The sequence below is a fragment of the Rattus norvegicus genome, chromosome 9, assembly GCF_021556685.1.
Source record: "Rattus norvegicus strain SHRSP/BbbUtx chromosome 9, alternate assembly SHRSP_T2T, whole genome shotgun sequence".
In the NCBI taxonomy this organism is placed as follows: Eukaryota; Metazoa; Chordata; class Mammalia; order Rodentia; family Muridae; genus Rattus; species Rattus norvegicus.
Genome location: NC_141542.1, coordinates 76,127,371 through 76,146,456, shown reverse-complemented (window position 1 = coordinate 76,146,456; position 19,086 = coordinate 76,127,371). Strand labels below are relative to the sequence as shown.

Below are 19,086 nucleotides of genomic sequence, written 5' to 3'. Positions count from 1 at the left end.
TTTTGTCAGAAGCTGACATTCTTGGTAATTAATCCGGTGTCGTTGATAACTCCATTAATCCATTCATGAAGGTGGAACCCCCTGATGTTCAAATCATCACTTAAAGGTCTCACATCTGAGTACTGCATTTGGGGATTAAGTGTCTCATGTGGGAACCTTGGTTATATTTAAACCACCACAGAGGGAGGCAGGCTCAGCCTGTTGCCCCTGGAGTCAGAAAGAACTCGGAGCTTTAAATTTCTCCTCACTGCAAGGCCTCCTGTTCTCCAAGAACATACGATCTCATCAATGGACCCGGACTTAGCTCCATGAGCCAGCTTGATAACAGAAGAACAAAAGAGGGTTTGAAGCAGGCGCTTCAGCGAATGCCCTGGAGAGTGAGAGCTGCAAGACTGGAGTCCAGCATGTTCACGCTTGTTAGGATTCAGTAAAACCTAACTCGATGGTTAACACGACGAGAAGAAAGTATGTTAGCTCACATATCAAAAAGACAAGGTTTGAAGAGTAATGGGGCCGGTTAGATCAGAGGTTCAATGTCTCCTAAGTTCCACAGGCAGTGAGGCCCTTTGTACCTCTGAGAAGTCTTTCACGTCGCTCTTACACACATGCTGAGCTTGTATAATGGACAGGAGACATGAAGTGGGTCCAGAATGCCCAGCAGAATTGGGCAGGAGCTTAAGAGAAAGCTTGGGACAGTCTGTGCCCAGATTAATGGTCAAGGGTGTCAGTGTTCAAGGCTCATTCTGCCTCTGGTCTTTATGACCATGGGCAAGTCTTTGAGCCTTTCTGAACCTCTCCAAAGTAGGGCTAACAGCATGTTAGAAGGAGTGAGAAGTTCATGATATTTAGAATCACGTGGCCTAAGAGATTTAGATTTCATAGGTCCCAGAAAGATACTCTTTGGAAATCAATAGCTAAGTGAAAACACATTTCTCTTCCCTGCTCTGCCACATTTCATCCACCCAAGTTATATAACCTCATCGGCAAGAAGAACATAATTCCTGTCCTTTAGGGCCCATTTCATACTGTAGACTGACCCTAGTGTCTCTCACATGCTAGGTAAGTGCTCTATTCCTAGAGTCCTCCTACCAAACCCCCTCTTTTTGTCTTGAGATGGGATTTCATTCAAGTGCTCCAGGTAGGCTTTGAATCTGAGCTCTTTTCTTTTCCAGGCTCCTGAGTACAATTTCAATCCTAAGCTACCATGCTTTTGTGTGTGTGTGTGTGTGTGTGTGTGTGTGCATGTATTCAATTCATGTGTATATGTATGTCTCTGGGTATGCATGTGTATGTATGTGTGTATAGGTGTCTGTATGTGTGTGTACAAATGTGTGTCTGTGTGTGCATGTGTGCCTCTGTGCCTGCATATATGTATATGTGTGTGCATGTATGTGTGCCTGTGTATGTGTGCATGTATGTGTGCCTGTGTATGTGTGCATGTATGTGTGACTATGCATGTGCATGTGTGCATGTCCATGTGTGTATGTGTATGCATTTGTGCATATGTGTATATTTTTGTGTGAATGTGTCTGTGTATGTTTGTATATGTATATGTCTGATATGTGTGTGCATGTGTCTGTATGTGTGTCTGCATGTGTGCATGTGTGTATATGTGTCTATATGTGTGTGTATGTGTGTGTGTGTGTGTGTTTGTATGCAAGTTTGTATGTGTATGTGTTTTAGTCAAAGGACAGCTTTGTCCTCTGCTCCCACCTTGCAGGTTCTGGAGAAATGAGTCCACTGGCTGAGTCATTTTGCCAGTCCTGTTTTAGGGCTTTCTGGTGCTGTGAATAAAATCATGGAAGTGAAGTGTATCCTTCTAAGTGTATCCTGCCTGCCTTGCACCCGTGAACATGGTTCAGTTTTTCTAGCTTTGAGTGGGAATGAGGAGAGCACACTCAGCCAGACTGCAAAGCTGTGCTGAGATCCATTCCTGCTGAGCATGTGTCCTTAGGCAAATTAATTACTTCCCAACTAATTTTGCTCAGCAGAAAGAGTAACAAGCTGAGGTGTACAATGTATTCTAGACTTGCAGTAGGTGGTCAACAATGTCAGCCTTGTTTTCTTTGACTTGTTCAGGGTATGGGGAACTATGGTAATTGTGAAATACTTCTTGTTGCTGCTTATTAACAGACTTCCAATTCATTTCAATTTTTTGTTGTTGTTGTTAACTGAATCCCTTTCCTAGACTTTCTTACATTTTGAAGTGACTGCACGAGCCAGTTTTGAACAAAGAGATGGAACAGGAAATTTTTGTGAGCTTCTGGAAAATCTTGTCTTCCTCGAAGAAGGGATAGATTTGTCAGACTGGTGTACTGGTGACTTTCCTTTTGCTTTGAGCCAATGTGTGATTTCTGGACTCATGGGACCACTAGTCAGGGAACGTCATCTAGGTGGTGGAATCTCTCTTCTCTGTAAACCTTTGCTTCCTCTGACTGCTCTCTGAGCATCCAAGTGTCAGCTCCTCTGGAACACTATAACCTCTGCTAACATAGGGCGGTGACTGGATAAGACCCCCTGGTTGTCCTTGTTAAGTATATTTCTTTTATACTTTCTCTGTTATAGTATTTCTAATGTATCAGTGGGAGCTTTGCTGGAACTGCTTGCTTAAGGGGTAAGGAGCTGCCAAGACAAGTCAGGGGAGGCCTTGACTTGGAATTTGGACTCCTTACATATTGTTTTGCTTAGTCTTTGAAAGCTGATCTTGGCCACTGTATTAGTTTCCTATGGCTGCTATAACAACTCATACACAGCTGTTGATTCAGCCAACAGTCAGCTAACAATGTATTATCTTACACTTCTAGCAGTTAGAAGTTTGAAACAGGGTTCAATGAACTAAGATCAGGCCTGTGTGTCTAGTGGAGATCCCAGAAAAGAATTATTTGCCTGAAGCCTTTTTCAGCTTCTCTTAAGAGCCTTGTGTTCCTGGCTTGTGTCCCCTTCCTCCAAGCCAGCAACATTGCACAGGGCGGGCTGTCCTTCTCATCTCATGGTCCCTCTGGTTCTCCTTCCTGAGTCCTTACATATAAGAATCCTCATAACTACATTGGGCCTACGAGAAAACCAATACTAATCATCATTTTAAGGCTAGCAAGCCAAGCATGGTACTGTAATCCCAGCACACAGAAGGTAGAGGCAGGAAGTCCGTGAATTTAAGAGCAGCTTGAACTTTATGATGAGACCCTGTCTCAAAGCAAAACAAGATAAAAGGGTTAGGAGTGTAACTCAGTGGTAGAGAACTTTATGAGCATATAAGACCCTCCCCTTTGTCAGACAGTAACATATTATCAGTCTCTAGGGATTAGAAAAAGGACATCCTGGGTTGGTGTGTGTGTGTGTGTGTGTGTGTGTGTGTGTGTGTGTCTGTGTCTGTGTCTGTGTGTGTGTCTGTGTGTGTGTCTGTGTGTCTGTGTGCGTGTGCGTAAACAGGTATGTGTTTTAGTTTCTCTTGGCCATTTCTCAAGGATGTCTGTGAAGGTAATTAATAAAGCTTCTTCATTGGATAAATGGGCATAGGGAATACCAGGACCACTGAAGAGGCTGGTTAGGGTGAGAGCTATTTCCATGTTTCCAATATGCATAATGTAAGTGGAAACAAAGCAAAACACAGAGGAATGAGTTAGAATAATCACCACCTCTTAAAGAGTATCTTTACGTATAATGATGGTGGAGAGACTGAAAGGGAAATATTAAATCCTAAAAACAGCAATATTACACTGCTGGGCATAAGAACACACTTCATTCTTTTTTATAAAATCAAAATTCTAGTAATATGATTAGATTATATTTATAAGGAGGAAAAATTAAAAATCAACTAACTTTAGTGCATCTACCTCCTCTTCTCTTCCATGTTTTCCTAGTCCTCTCTCTTTCCAGTAGCCTCTCCACCTAACCACCCACTCAGAGGTTACTTGAAAACAGAGAGGGAGACAGAAGGGAGCCGGGGAGGGAGTTTCTGGAAGAGGGAAATAAACACGACAGCAGGAGGCTGGCTGCGGTGGGTTCAGCCTGCTCAGCCTGCCTTGACTTTGCCAGTCAACCCTCTCCAGGCTTCTTGTGAGACAAGTAATTAGTATGCTCAGAGCGGCCTGTTAGCCACCCTCCACCTTTAATGAGAGGCTTGCTCTGACAGGCTGCCTTCTCCATGTCTACCAGGCCTATGAAGCCGCGCACGAGTGTGTGTGTGTGTGTGTGTGTGTGTGTGTGTGTGTGTGTGTGTGTGTGTGTGTGCGTGAGGGGGGGGGTGCTGACTCCCAGGCCCCTGTGCTGCCTTGCATTTGTGGTGTTGTCCACTCATCCCGGGACAGAGGGAGGCGGTGGTTAGGGCTTCGATACCTGCTCAGGATGACAGGGCACCAGCATCCTCAGGAAGGGCAGAATAACCCACCCGGCCAGCTGCTACCATACTGCAGAGAGCAGTCCAGCTTCTGTGTGCGGAAGTCCACAGAGGTTGAAGAGAGATACCCACAAATGCCAGGGCTGGTAGCAAAGCCCCGTCAGGCCAATCCAGGCTTCATCAGATGCTCCAGATCTACTTTGCAGCCAGAGTCCATGCCCGGAGTTCCCTCTGCTCATGATGGGCCCCTGCTCACCTATGCCTGGGCCTCTACTTATTTTTTACCGCAAGATTCCATTTAAATTCTTTCTCCTCCAGAAAACTACTCTAGACTTTCTCAGTCAGAGGCAGTCATGATGGGAAGATGCCAAAACCAGCAGAGACAACAAAGGTACAATTAGACAAACGAGATTACTCCAGACTCAGAAAATCAACAGCGAAGAAGCCTGCAAAACGGAGTGTTTTAAAGAAGGTATTTCTTCTGGCAAGGGATAACTAACTATTCAGAACAGGGAAAGAACTCAAAAACATTAATAAAAAATCCAGTTAAAAAACGGGCAGTGTGTGCAGGCACTTCTGAAAGAAATCTGAATAGTCAAGAGACTTGTGAGAAAAACGCCTAATGCCCTTGGCAGCTGAACTTCAATGGGAGAGCATCTCACCCCAATTAGAAAAGCTGTTATTACAGAGGATAGGAAGAGCCAGGGAGATAGTTCTGGGGGTGAAAGTGTTTGATGCTAAGCTTGCTGAACTGAGTTCAATTCTTGGGACCTACATGGTAGCAAGAGGGGACCACTCCAAAAAGTTATTTCTGACCTACGCATGCCTGTACATGTGTACACACACACACACACACACACACACACACATTCACACACACACCCTCACACACACACACCCTCACACACTCACACTCACATACACTCACACACACACATACACTCACACCCACACCCACACTCACACTCACATACACTCACACACACTCACACACACTCACATACACTCACACACACTCACATACACTCACACACACACACACTCACATACACTCACACATACTCACACACCCACACACACACACTCACACTCACATACACTCACACACACACTCACACATACACTCACACACACTCACACACTCACACACTCACACTCACATACACTCACACTCACACACACTCACACTCACACACACTCACATACACACACTCACATACACTCACACACACTCACATACACTCACACACACTCACACTCACATACACTCACACACACTCACAATACACTCACACCCACACCCACACCCACACACACTCACACCCACTCACACACACACTCACACTCACATACACTCACACACACTCATACACACACTCACACTCATATACACTCACACACACACTCACATACACTCACACACACACTCACATACACTCACACACACATACACTCACACACACATACACTCACACACACTCACACACACCCCACACACACTCACACTCACATACACTCACACACTCACACACACTCACACACACTCACACACTCACACTCACATACACTCACACACACTCACACTCACATACACTCACACACACTCACACTCACATACACTCACACACACATTCACACTCACATACACTCACACACATTCACACACACCCACACCCACTCACACACTCACACTCACATACACTCACTCACACTCACACACACACTCACACTCACATACACTCACACACACACACTCACACACACATGTAATTTTTAAAAAGACAAGAGGTAGTGGCTAGGGATGTAGCTTAGTTATTAGAATGCTTGTTAGCATGCCTGAGGCCTTAGGTTCTAACCCCAGCTACACTGCAAACCAGCCAGTGTGCCTGCCTGAAAGCCTAGTATTCTAGAGATGGAAGCCAGAGGGTCAGGAGTTCAAGTTCATTCCCAGCAAGATGGTGAGTTTGAGACTAGATACAAGACCTGATCTTTACAAAGGACAAAAATGACGGAGTACCAAACACTGGTGCAATGTGGAGCAAAGGGAACACTTAACACTGTTGCTGGGCATATAAATGACCACAGGCACCATGGAGAACAAAATGGAGATGCCCCTAAACACTGAAAACTGATTCACCACATAGTCTGTCAGTCAAACTCACTGCTCAGCAGTAATGGAAGAAAAACACTATAGCGGCATTCTCACGCCTATCTGGGCATCAATAGCTAAGACAATAATAGACACTCATCAGTGGGTGGATAGATAGGTAAGGGTCTTCCTCCCATGTGTGTTGGAAACACAGCATGAAGGTCCTCTCACCCACAGATCTCCAGGAAAACCAGGAATGTTAAGCATGTGGGATTTTCCCCTTGAAGGAATGGATGTAAAACCTGTTCTTTCATCCAGAAAGCTGGGAGTTGGAGGTGATTAAAAGCCTGGTGTTCTGTGTTATCTGCTGGGCCAAGCCATATCAAGCTCCCCCAACCAGGACTGGAGATGGCTAATGATCTAAATGGTTTCTATGATATCTGTATGACAGACCAGGCCAGATGCTTCCCTAGGCCTTTAGGCTAGCACAGGTTGCCTATCTCTAGAACCCATCTTCTTAGAAGAAATAACACAGACAGACCCTGAGTTGAGTTTTGATGTAATTATGCTTCTTGTGCACCTAGGATTGTATTGTACCAGGAGACTTTTTTCTAAAGTATACTGGGGTTAAATATGCGGACAATGAGCCACCTGGCTTCAGACTCTCTAGAGGGTTTGACCCGGGCTGGGGAAGTCAATTTGAACCGAGTTTTCCTTCTTTCCTCTTCCAGGTTTGCTTCCTGGCCTGACAGCTGCAGAGATCCCTCACATGTGGATTCTATAAGGAGATCGGGATGGAGACTAACAGTGGAGGTATGAGTGTGCCCGGGAAGGAAGAAAGGATACGGAAGGAGAAAGGTCCAGTTCTGCAGCTTGGTGGGATGGCTGAAGCTCACAGGAAACATCTACTCTGAGTAACCAGAAGGGAGAAGCTCAAAGTCTCCAAATGCAAGGCGAGGCTAAGTCAGGTTGAAATGCCAGTTACCTTATTTGCACACATATGTGCAAGCAGGTGTTGCACACGTATTCTGAAAAAACACACCATGCCCGTATATTTGTTACATTAGTCAAAAATTAATGCCTGCATGCATTTTTGTTTGTTTCTGATTTTGAGTTCTGAGTTAGACTAACTATGCTGCCCAGGCTGGTTTGGTCTTCCGGATTTAAAAGATCTTGTCTTAACCAACTAGGTATGTGGGAATATAGATACACACCGTTGTACTGACTCAAGAGGTTTAAGACAGGGGCTGGGTGATGGCTCAGTGGTTAGGGACACTCTTTTTTTTTTTTTTTTTTTTTTCCGGAGCTGGGGATCGAACCCAGGGCCTTGCGCTTGCTAGGCAAGTGCTCTACCACTGAGCCAAATCCCCAACCCCGGTAAGGGACATTCTTAATAAACTTATAGTAATGATTAGTACTTAGAACTTCCAGAGGCTGCTCTTCCAGAAGACCCCATTCAGTTCCCAGCACCAACATGGCAGCTCACAACTGTCTGGAACAGTTTCAGAGGATACAGCGCCCTCTTCTGGCCTCGAGGGCTCTGCATGCAAGTGATACACAGACATAGGTGCCAGCAAAAATCCGAAGTAATAAAATAATTGAAAAAATCATATAAAAAAGAGGTTCAGGTCAGTGTTTAAGGGAAGCCAGATGAAATGGTAACCACAAGATGTCTCAGTTTGGATGTTAGACGGGATGCGGACTCTTCTGATCTGGTCAGTACCATTTATATGTGTATTGAATTATCACACTGAGCCCCATAAATATATACAATGAAAATTAAATAATAATACAGCAATAACAAAGCACCCCTCCCCCAAGTTGTTCTACAGTGCTATATTCCAGCTTGTCTTTTTTTTTTAAAGATTTATTTATTGAGTTTATACATATGTGCATTCTGTCTTCATGCACACCAGAGGAGGGCATCAGATCCCATTACAGATGGTTGTGATCCACCATGTGGTTGCTAGGATTTGAACTCAGGACCTCTGGAAGAGCAGTCTGTGCTCTTAACCGCTGAGCCATCTCTCCAGCCCTATTCCAGCTTGTCTTAGAGATTGGCTGTGTTGAGTGTCTCTGGGATTAGCTTCCTTCACCAGTCTGTGCCCTGCTGCTGGGTAGAGGTTGTGGCTCCCACGACAATGCTGGCAATGAATTTGCTCACTCAAGCACTATTTCTTGGGTATCTGCTAGGTGTTGGGCATTGTCCTGGGTGCTGCCTGGTTACTTCTTAGCTCAGTTGAATGGAGGAGCCCCAATGTCCCCATGGCTGACTCCCTGAGCCCCAGTTTCGTAAGTTTTTAAAGTGTGGAAACAAATGTTAGTAACGGTGTGCGCAATGACGTGGATGTACTAAATGCCAGTGCATTGTACACATAAAAATGATAAAATTGTGTATGCATTAACACAATAGAAAAATAGTATAAACCTTATAAAGTGAGAATTAAATAAGGCCACAAGACAATTAGATCAATAACAGGTTTAACAATAAGGTCTGGGTGTTAGTCATCACTGGATTCTTCAGAACCAGGAAGGTGGCTCAGCAGGTAAAGGTATTGGTCAGCTGTGCGAGCCAGATGCTCTGAGATTGATCTCTGAAACCCAGATAAGAAACCTGGATGCCACTGGGCTATGGTGGCACATTCCTTTAATCCCAGCACTTGAGAGGCAGAGGCAGCCAGGTCTCTGTGAGTTTGAGGCCAGTCAGGTTTACAGAGTGAGTTCCAGACTGCCACGGACACACAGAGGAACCCTGTCTCGGAAAAAAAAAATATCGGGATACAGTGGTGTGCATTTGTAATCCTATGGTGAGACAGGGGTAGAGACAGGAGCATCATCTAGAAGCTGTTGAGCCAACCAGGCTAGAGTACAACGCATAGCAGCAGAAGCAAGAAGGATGTTGGCTTAGCAGGTGGAGGAGGAGAACAGGCTTCCAAAACCGTCCTCTGATTTCTTCATATGTTCCATGACACTCACACACACACACACACACACACACACACACACACACACACAGTGAGAAAGAAAATTAAAATGAAATAAACAGACTGTATTAGCTGTACAAGGGGTCTAATAGACGAGAACTATAAAGCCCAGAAAAACAGGAGTCTACTATACTATATATATCGAGCATGAAAGCGTTTTCTGTAATCTAGTTAGCTTTTAATGAAAATTTGATTCACCTTCTTAGAATTGTAAATGGTTTGTGCAAGGAATGTGTTGAATGTCTTAAATCTCCTTTCTCTGCCCTCCTTTCTCCTCTCTGTTTTTGTCCGTCTGCCTCCCTGCCTCTCTGTCTGTCCCCCTCCACCCTCCAGTCTCTCATAGTGGAGATTGAGGTGCAAACTTAGGATCTCACACACGCAGGCTAAGTACTCTTTCTCTGAACTGTCCCCAGATCTGCTCCTTACACGTATTGCCAGAACCGGGGAGAGGCATTTTTTTTTTCTGAGGCAATGTAGTGGCTAGGGGTTGAGCTGAGCTTTAGAACAAATTGTCTAAGCTCTGATTCCATCTGCAGCGCTTGGGTGTGTAATTTGGGGTAAATTATTTAATTTCAAGTTCCGCTTTTCCCTCCTTCAAAGCAGAGGTAATGCCAGTACCCATATTACAGGATTGTTCAGATTAAGTGACATTCCCTAGATTAAAAATGCCTGGTGCAGTTAACATTCAGAAAATATTAGCACGAGCTGGGGAGATGGCTCAGTCGGAGAGTGCTTGCCTTGCTAGGATGAGGAACTCAGTTCGGATCCCTAACACCCACATGAAAGTCAGGTGTGTCAGCACATGCTGCCACACAATCCCAGCACTGAGGATCCCTGGGGCTTGCTGGCCGTGAAGTCCAGTCAAATGTGTGAGCTCCAGGATTAGTGAAAGACCTTGTCTCAAAAATAAGGCAGAGTGACTGAGGGAGGGGCCTGACATTGACTTCTGGCCTAATGAGGAATTCATGTTCTGATGGTGTTTGGAGGTGGGGCCTCTGGAGATGGTTAGGGTTAAAGGGGGTTATGAGAATACCTCCTTACCCCCATGGCATTAGTGGCTTTAGAAGAAGAGAGAAGGACAAGGAGGAGGAGGAGGAGAAAGAGGAAGAGGAGGAAGAGGAGGAAGAGGAGGAGGAGGAGAAGGAAGAAGAAGAGGAGGAGGAAGAGGAGGAGGAAGAGGAGGAGGAGAAGGAAGAAGAGGAGGAGGAGGAGGAGGAAGAAGAGGAGGAGGAGAAGGAAGAAGAGGAGGAGGAGGAGGAAGTGGAGGAGGAGGAGGAGGAGAAGGAAGAAGAAGAGGAGGAGGAAGAGGAGGAGGAGGAGGGGGGAGGAGGAGGAGGAGGAGAAGGAAGAAGAAGAGGAGGAGGAGGGAGAGGAAGAGGAGGAGGAAGAGGAGGAGGAGGAGAAGCCAGAGCTAGCAGGTGTGGTTTGGCTCTGAGAACATTTGATTATCTCTGACTTATTAGATGCAGTCAGAAGCCTGTCACCAGATGTGGTATAGACACTAATGTCAGGCACTTGAACAGATAAGCTGCCACCAGCCCTACTCTATAAATTACCCAGTTTGTTGTATTAAGTGACAAGGGAAAATAGACTAATGTAGGCATCTCCATTTATGTATGTATGTATATATATGTGTGTGTGTGTATGTATGTATGTATGTATGTATGAATTGATTTTTTGAGACAGGGCTTTTCAGTGTATAGCTTGTCCTGGAACTCACTCTATAGACCAGGCTGGCCTCAAACTCAGAGATCCCCCTACTATCCTGAGTGCTGGGATTAAAGGCCTGTAACACCATGCCCATAGAAAGTATGCATTTAAAAAGTATAAACAGATTCACAACATTTTGAAAACATAAGAGTGAGAAATAATAAAACAAATCGAAAATTAATATAGAATTTAATGATTTTAGAAACTCTTCAAAATTCTGTTGTGTTTCAAGATCATAGCCATGATTTTCATTTAGAAACTGCCCCAAATTATAACTCTCTGGGTTTACAACCAAGTGATTTCTAAATATGGAGATGCGGAATGAATAAAAGTCCTCGGTGATGGTTTTAACTTTGAACCAAAACAAAACAAAAACCAAGAGAAGGCTCAGTAGCCTGCAAAGGTCCAAGAACTCTGAGGTCTATAGTCTTTGACCTGCAGAGGTCCGAGAACTCTGAGGTCTATAGTCTTTGACCTGCAGAGGTCCAAGAACTCTGAGGTCTATAGTCTTTGACCTGCAGAGGTCCAAGAACTCTGAGGTCTATAGTCTTTGACCTGACATTGACCTTTGCTCCTTAGGACGCTGGATCATCAGGAAAACTGCCAAGTAGACCCAGAGATGCCACCACAGAGAAGTCCTCAGACTGGCACACCTGGGGGCACTGTGCATGTAAATTGTCTCCGTGCCATGCTTTTTCTGAACCTGGGAATAGAGGGGTTGGGGGTCTTGTTTATTTGGGTTCTAATTCTTGGCCCAGCCAGTACAGACATTCAGTAAGTGTCACTACCATAACTGTGAGCCTTCCACTCTGTTTTCCTCACCATTAGGGATCTTTAACTTTGAGTGTGGTCTTTTTAACTACTGCTCTCCTTTACTTAGACAGAGTGACCTAATGGTGGATTCAGTTTATAGCATAGTTTGCTGAGAAGGATTTCAACCACTGAGCTGTGCCTCCCGCACAGTTCTCAGTTCCACTGCACCTGAAACAGCTCGAGGATCATGGCAAATACTCAAGCATTTTCTTTATTTTCTCCCCCCCCCTCTCTCCACTCCCCCCCCTCTCTTTCTGACACAGGGTCTCTTTGTGTAGCCTTGGCTGTCCTAGAACTAGCTCAGTTGTCCAAGCTGGCCTAGAACGGATCTCAAGAAGAGATCGGACTGCTTCTACCTCTGGAGTGCTGGGATTAAAAGACATATACACCACCACCAGGCAATATTTTTATTTTTAATTGTGTGTGTGTGTGTGTGTGTGTGTGTGTGTGTGTGTGTGTGTGTGTATGGATGCTTGCAGAGTCCAAAGGAGACCACTTGAAGCCCTAGAGCTGGAATTAAAGAAGGTTGAAAGCTGCCTGAACTGCATGTTAGAAACAAAAGTCAGTCTGGAAGAGCATCAAGTGCTCTTAATTGCTGAGCCATTAGTAATATGGATACTATTTTGTAATCTCCTTATTTTATTCATTTGTATGTATGTATGTATGTATGTATGTATGTATGTATGTATGTATGTATGTATGTCTTTAGACAGGGTTTCTCTGTGTAATCCTGGTTGTTGTAGACCAAGCTAGCTAGTCTCTAACTCAGTGATCTGCCTGCCTCTGCCTCCTGAGTGTTGGCACTAAAGGTGTGCACCACCACGCCTGGCTGTAATCTATGTTTAAAAGGACACTGAATATTTTTTCATTAATACATTGTTTCTTGCCTGCCCCAGAATCTGTACTGTAATTCATTTAATCAGTATTCACTTGTGAGATGTTTACAGTTTCCAGTGTTCTGGGGAGTGATGGATTACTCTATAAACATCTGGGGCATAAATCTTGGGGTATTATGTCTGCTTCTATCCTAAGGGGCTTCTAAAAGTAGACTGCTGAGTAAAGGGTATCAATCCTTTATAGACTTCTGCCAAAATGCCCCCCAGAAAGGTCACATGGCTTTTCAGTTTCAATGATTGAGACTATTTCCCCATAGCCTTTTGGAAGTGGGTGTTGGGCCACCCTGGGCTACACAGTGAGGCTCTGTCTTTAAAAGATGGATAACTGGGGACAAGCAAGGTTGCTGAGAAAAACTGCATTTCATAGGAGCATGCTGGAGGGTCAAATTAAATAATAGCTTATAGTAACAGTAAACATTTGACAAATGTTTCTTTCCCTTTCATTCAAGAATTTATTTATGATTTCATGGTAAAGGGCAGTGGGGCATGGGTCAAGAGGACAGAAGAGGCTTTCATTCAGCCTGTGGTAGAATATATGACTAAGGTGCCTGATGATCAAAGCGGGAAACAGACTAGGAGACACTGAAAGTATGCACAGCCAGTTCAGACAGTGCTTGCCCCAGAGGAGATAGTATCCCATTGGGTACTCAAAGAGACCAGCTTTCAATGAACAATGGGATAGGGATGTTTCCAACAGGGGAAGCAGGGGTCCACTTCTGCTCAGGAAGCAGAGAAGTCTTTATGAGATGACATGCTGTGTGTCGAATGTTGAGTTGAGTTATCCAGAGGCATGCACAAAAGTATAGTTGAGAAAGGAGTTTTTGGGGTGAGCTAGTCTGCTTAGGAGGGGTTGTGAGGGGTCCAACAAAGCTGGGATGAAGAAGTGGGACATAGGGCTAGATAGGAAGAGAGAGTCAGTGTATGAGGCACCTGGTGTCAAAACTAAAGCCTTAGAACTGAGAGACTTTGAAACTAGGGAGTAACCCACCATCTCTAATCTAGAATTTCACAGAATCATATCTTCCCAGACTGTCTTAGGAAGATGTGTGTGGTTATAAAGAGCAGAGGGTCGTGCATCTCAACACATTGGACGGTGTGAACCAGAAGAGAGCAGAGCTTCCCCTTAGTAAATGCAGAATGGGAAAAGTCATCAACTTTTGCTGACGTCAAAAGGCTCAAGGTAAATACTTCAAACATTCTAGTTTCCACAAGCTAGGGCCATCAGAGGAGGAATAAGGATGTTTGTGGTTATAGATGGGGTTTCGGGGGTTTCTGATTACACTCTGGGTGTGACAGGGATTTCGTGTCACTGTAACTGAGAAATGTGGCATGATGACTCCAGCGTCCTCTCGCTTTTGGAGCTCTCCCCATATATGATCTGTGAGCCTTATGACAGTTCTCAGTGTGCAGGGCAAGGTGACAAAAATGGAGGTCTGGGGGTTCCTTCCCTCCCAAGAAGTTACTTTCAGGGCTGCAAATGCATTTATGAACACACATCCCCATCATCTTTCCCAAACTCACCTTTCTCCCTCCGTATGCCAAGATAGCTTCTTTGAGGTCTTGAAGCGTGTGCAGTTCATGGTCCGGTTTCTTTCTGGGACCCTTTCTCCTTTCTCTGGGTGTCCATGCTGTCACAGCTAGCCCTTCTGAGTAGAGGATCAGTGCCCCCTTTCTTGTGCTGAAGGTCTTAGGAAGAAAGAGGCTCCAGGAGTGCTGGCTGGCTCTGTCCCCATTCTGGGCTTTGCTGACCAGGATGTAGTCTTCCGGGGACTTCCAGTTCAAATAGTCCTTTAAGGAAAAGAGAAATTGTGGTGGTTTGAATATGCTTAGCCCATGGGAAGTGGTACTGTTAAGAGGCGTGGCCATGGGGGAAGTTTGTCACTGTGAGGGTGGGTTTTGAGGTCATATGCTCAAGTTCCACCCAGTGCAAAAGAGAGCCTCCTCCTGGCTGCCTGCAGAGACAGTCTCCTCCTGGTTGCCTTCAGATCAAGATATAGAACTCTAGGCTCCTCCAGCACCATGTGTGCCTGGATGCTGCCATGCTTCCACCATGGTGATAATGGACTGAACCTCTGAAATGGCAATTAAATGTTTTCCTTTATAAGAGTGGCCTTGGTTATGATGGTTCTTCACAGCAATAAAGCCTAAGACACTGTGGAAGATCTTTCTGCAGCAAACACTGTGCAGTTTTGGCTTTCTTACTTACACATACATGTGCGTGCACATGTCTCTCATGGTGTGTAGAGGTCATGAGGGCATCAGTTTTTGCCTTCCACCTTATGGACTTGAGGGACCACACTCAGGTTGTTAGTGTGAGTGGCAAGTGCTTTTACAGAACCATCTCTCTGCTTACTTCCTTCCCTCTTCCCGGGTGTTAATTTTTCTCTGAAAGTTCAGGTGGAATTTTGAAACAGAACTATTCTTTAACAATTCTCTTTAGTGCAGCAGACCTTTAATCCCAAGAGACAGGAAGATCTCTGTGAATTTATGGCCATCCAGGTATGCCTAAATATCTATCTACAAGACAGCCGTGGCAACAAAGAGATGCTGACTCACAAAACAAGACAAATAAAACAAAAACCAAACATGTGCTTGGAGAAATGGCTTAGTAAGCATTTGTTGCTCTTCCAGAGGACCTAAGTTCAGTTCCCAGCACCCACATTAGGCAGCTCACAATCATCTGTAACTCCAGATCCAGGGTAGTCAACACCTCTGGCCTCTTCAGGCACCTGAACTCATGTGCACATAGCCACATACACACCTACATTCAAATAAAAATAATAGAAATCTTACTCACACACACCACAACTCACACACCAACACAAAAACAAAAATTGGTAGACCCTAGCACACAAATCCATTTTATTCCATACAACTTTGAGAAGGGCCATATCTGTCTAGAGGCTTTGAGTAGAGCACAGTGTAAGTTATAGACTAGTTACACCTTCCAGTATGCAAGCAAGGATTCAGAATTATCGAGGACAGTGGATAACTTGGCAATTAGACTTGGACTGATGACCAATTTAAATATGAGAAGCTCTTCCAACCTGCTACCATTTCTGCTATAGAGAGAAGATCTATACATTTCAGGCTTTGTGTAGCATTGCCTAATTTAGCTACTTACGAGCCTATAACATGGATATATATTTTGTAAGTGTATGCTCTTGGCCATTGAAGTCCTTTGAAACTTTATATATCTTTTATCATGGTGAGAGTCAAATATTATATCAAGCTACCACGGCATGGAGACCTCTGTTTAACCTGTGGGTTTGCAAAGTCCCGCAGTGCATCTATTGTTCCTGGCAATCCTCGAGAAGTAAAACTCCAGCCCACAAAGGGGAGTTTTGCCACCTCTTAGAAAATCTTCTAAAATGAGATTTGGTTTGGCCTCCATTAAATATGAATCCTGTGGGTTGAATTCCACAACATTCTAAATAGCCATCAAAAGGCACAAACACGCTGCGTTTCAACCTCTGACACGGCTCCTAAAAGCCAGCAGCAGTCAGCTCTCCTTCTAAACACCAGGTGGGAATTCTGGTCTTGACCCAAATGTCCAGTCTCCAGACAATCTAGCTCCTTCAGGCTGGATCAGGCAGTAGGAAGCCGGTAGGAAAAAGGCAGATCGTTCCCATGGGAATTCTGGGAGTCAGGCACACAAGGGAAGATCCTCCAGTCTCCACCACTATCTTGGTTCCAACACCTCCCGAAACATAGCTTGAAAAAACCAGAACATTCCTCCTCATCTTCAAAATGTGCCCCACCCTCACCCCAGCTCTAGGACTTACCTCTGGTTCAAAATAGACTTCCAACTTCTGTTTGTTCTGGACCAACTTGCCATGTCCTCGGCTCAGCAGAGAGAGGGTGAACATGTTTTCTCTCTGACTACTCCCTCTCAAGGGCAGTTCATCTCAGTTTTGAAGGCTGAAAGCGGATCACACCTCAGGGTTTCCAAAGCTCAACAGAAAACCCAAGGAGACTATGAACATTGGGCCTTTTATGAAATACATTTCCCCTTTTACAGCGGTCTAGTAACGGCCAGCCACACAGCCACACGGTTTAGACAGAGTGCATCTTTGTGGAAAGAAAAACCAAAATGTAAGGCCTGGCTCCTCAGACCGCAGGCTGTGTACTCTCTGCTCCCTTGAGCCCTTGTTGTCCCTGAGACCTGGTTGCTCTGCTACAGGCCTTTTGCATCTACTAATCTGGGTCAAGGCACCATCCTTCTCAGTGGGTGGAGGTTGTTTCCAGTTGCTATGGCAGCATAGGGGAATGAAGTCCTTTAACCCAGGCAAGGCAGAGGCAGCCAAAAGCACTGGCTGAGGTGGGGATGGAGGTGGGGCTGCCACTGGATATTGAAGGGACCAGCAGTCTCACATACTAAGTCCGGGGGTGGGGGGTGGCGCAGAAGGGGTGGGAGGCCATGTTGAGGTGTTTTCTTTTGTTTGGTTTTGTTTTTTTTGGGTTTTTTTTTTGTTGTTTTTTTTTTTTTTTTTTTTAGCTCATGAGCTTCTCACTGGCAACTAACCACTAACAGACTTCAGGAAGTCCTCTAGGTCACCTAAAGCCATCTGTGACATTTCCCTCGGCTCTGCCCCAGGATCCCCTGAACTAGACAGAAAGTCTCATTTATTAATGGCTGCTTTGCATGAGGAGACACTGGGAAGCTCTGGCTTTCTTTGCATACCTGGTTCTCAATGGAGGACATTTTAGTTGTCACATCAGCCCCCTCCCTGCATCCCCTCTTCCCACACCGACACACATAACCCGACCTCACCACTCTGGTGCCCAGGATGTTAAATGTCCTGCAGGGTGTGGCTGTCTGCACGATGACTGTCACCTGCACCCTGTTATGAACCTAGCCACTTGCTTCTCTTTGATGGTTACACTCAGAGAGCACGAGCTGGAGAAGGGGCAGGAAGGCCACTTTACTGGTTAGGACCTAGTTTCGGCCAAGGAAAACAAGCTGCTTGTGGAAGCTCACCCTGTCGGTTGGTATTTAGAAGTACAGCAACCTGTGGGGCTACAGCTTCCTCTCTGAGGAGGTCCTTCCAGCCCTCCCTCCCCCCCCAGGCAGGCTCACCCACCTAGAGTTAGATCTCATGGTTTGAAATGAGATTGAATTTATTTGGAGGAATTAAGATCCTTAATGTAGAGGCTCAAAACTGAGTTTAGTCAAATCAACAGTGAGACAATGTCTCACACCTGGGAAGCCATAACAAAACAAATAAAATAACCAGTGTTTGCCAAGAACAGAGAACTCAAAAGTCCTTGTACCTTAGTGTGCATTTAAAACGATGCGTCCTCTCTAGGAAGTGGTGGCAGCAGTTCATACACACCGCTAATCCTCCCCTGACCCCGCCCCCAGCACGCAGGCAGGTGGATCTCTGAGTTCAAGGCCAGCTTGGTCTACAGAGTGAGTTCCAGGACAGCCAAGACTACATAGAGAAACCCTGCCTGGAAAAAAACCAAAGCAAACAAATAAACAAGCAAATGGTAAGAACAAGGATAATAAAAAAAAAAACAAAAAACGAAATGGTGCTTACTCAGTGACAATGGCAAGACAGTGCCTAATAAAATAAGATAGGCATATAGTCAACACATCGATTAGTGATAGGTTATTTCTCTGCTGGCAGAATGAGCCAGTTCAAGTCACATTAGAATTATTACATGCAGATTTATTGGGAAGCTGCTCTTGGTGAGTTCATGGGCCCCAAGGATTGAGAGTCCAGGGGAGTCACCATGGGGGGAGGGGGAGAAAAAGAGAGAGAAAGGGCAAATGTGCAGAGAGAGAAGTGGGAGAGACAGAGACAGAGAGAGACAGAGAGAGAGAGAGAGAGACAGAGAGAGAGAGAGAGAGAGAGAGAGAGAAAGAGAGGGAGAGCAAACTGGATAGTCTGGATTATATAGGGAGGAGCCTCCGGGGGAAGGGCAGCTCCCATTCCTGGGAAAGTTAAGAGTTGGGGGCAGGGTGTGCCAGGTCAGGGACTGAGGGATTCTGGGAGAATCTGGAGGCCAGGTCTGTTTTGGTATGTAAAACATATACCTCAGTCTCTTGCCTCAGGGTCCACAACCAAACAATTGTATAGTCTAGTAAGCCTAGTTTTGGGTATATTCCCAAAAGAAGTTTCTGAAGACAGAATCTAAGATTTGTCTTCTCTGTGTTCACAGCAGCAACAGTTGCAACAGTTAAAATGTCAAATCAGGGGCTGGAGAGATGGCTCAGCGGTTAAGAGCACTGACTGCTCTTCCGAGATCTTG

At 45.1% G+C, this 19,086-nt stretch overlaps 1 protein-coding gene across 16 annotated transcripts in view; it reads right to left on the bottom strand.

The window, feature by feature from the left end:
* Window positions 1-17,054, bottom strand: part of Kiaa2012 (KIAA2012 homolog) — a 136,518-nt gene extending 119,464 nt beyond the window's left edge. For all 16 annotated transcript variants that reach the window (XR_015628852.1, XR_015628853.1, XM_087567289.1 and 13 more), the window contains 2 exon segments: window positions 16,614-17,054; window positions 14,350-14,616 (listed from right to left, as the gene is read on the bottom strand). Coding sequence is in view for 14 of the 16 variants with exons in the window: in XM_087567289.1 (XP_087423415.1) it covers window positions 14,350-14,616; window positions 16,614-16,697 (351 nt within the window). In the remaining 2 variants the exon portion in view is untranslated.
* Window positions 17,055-19,086: the final 2,032 nt, after the last annotated feature.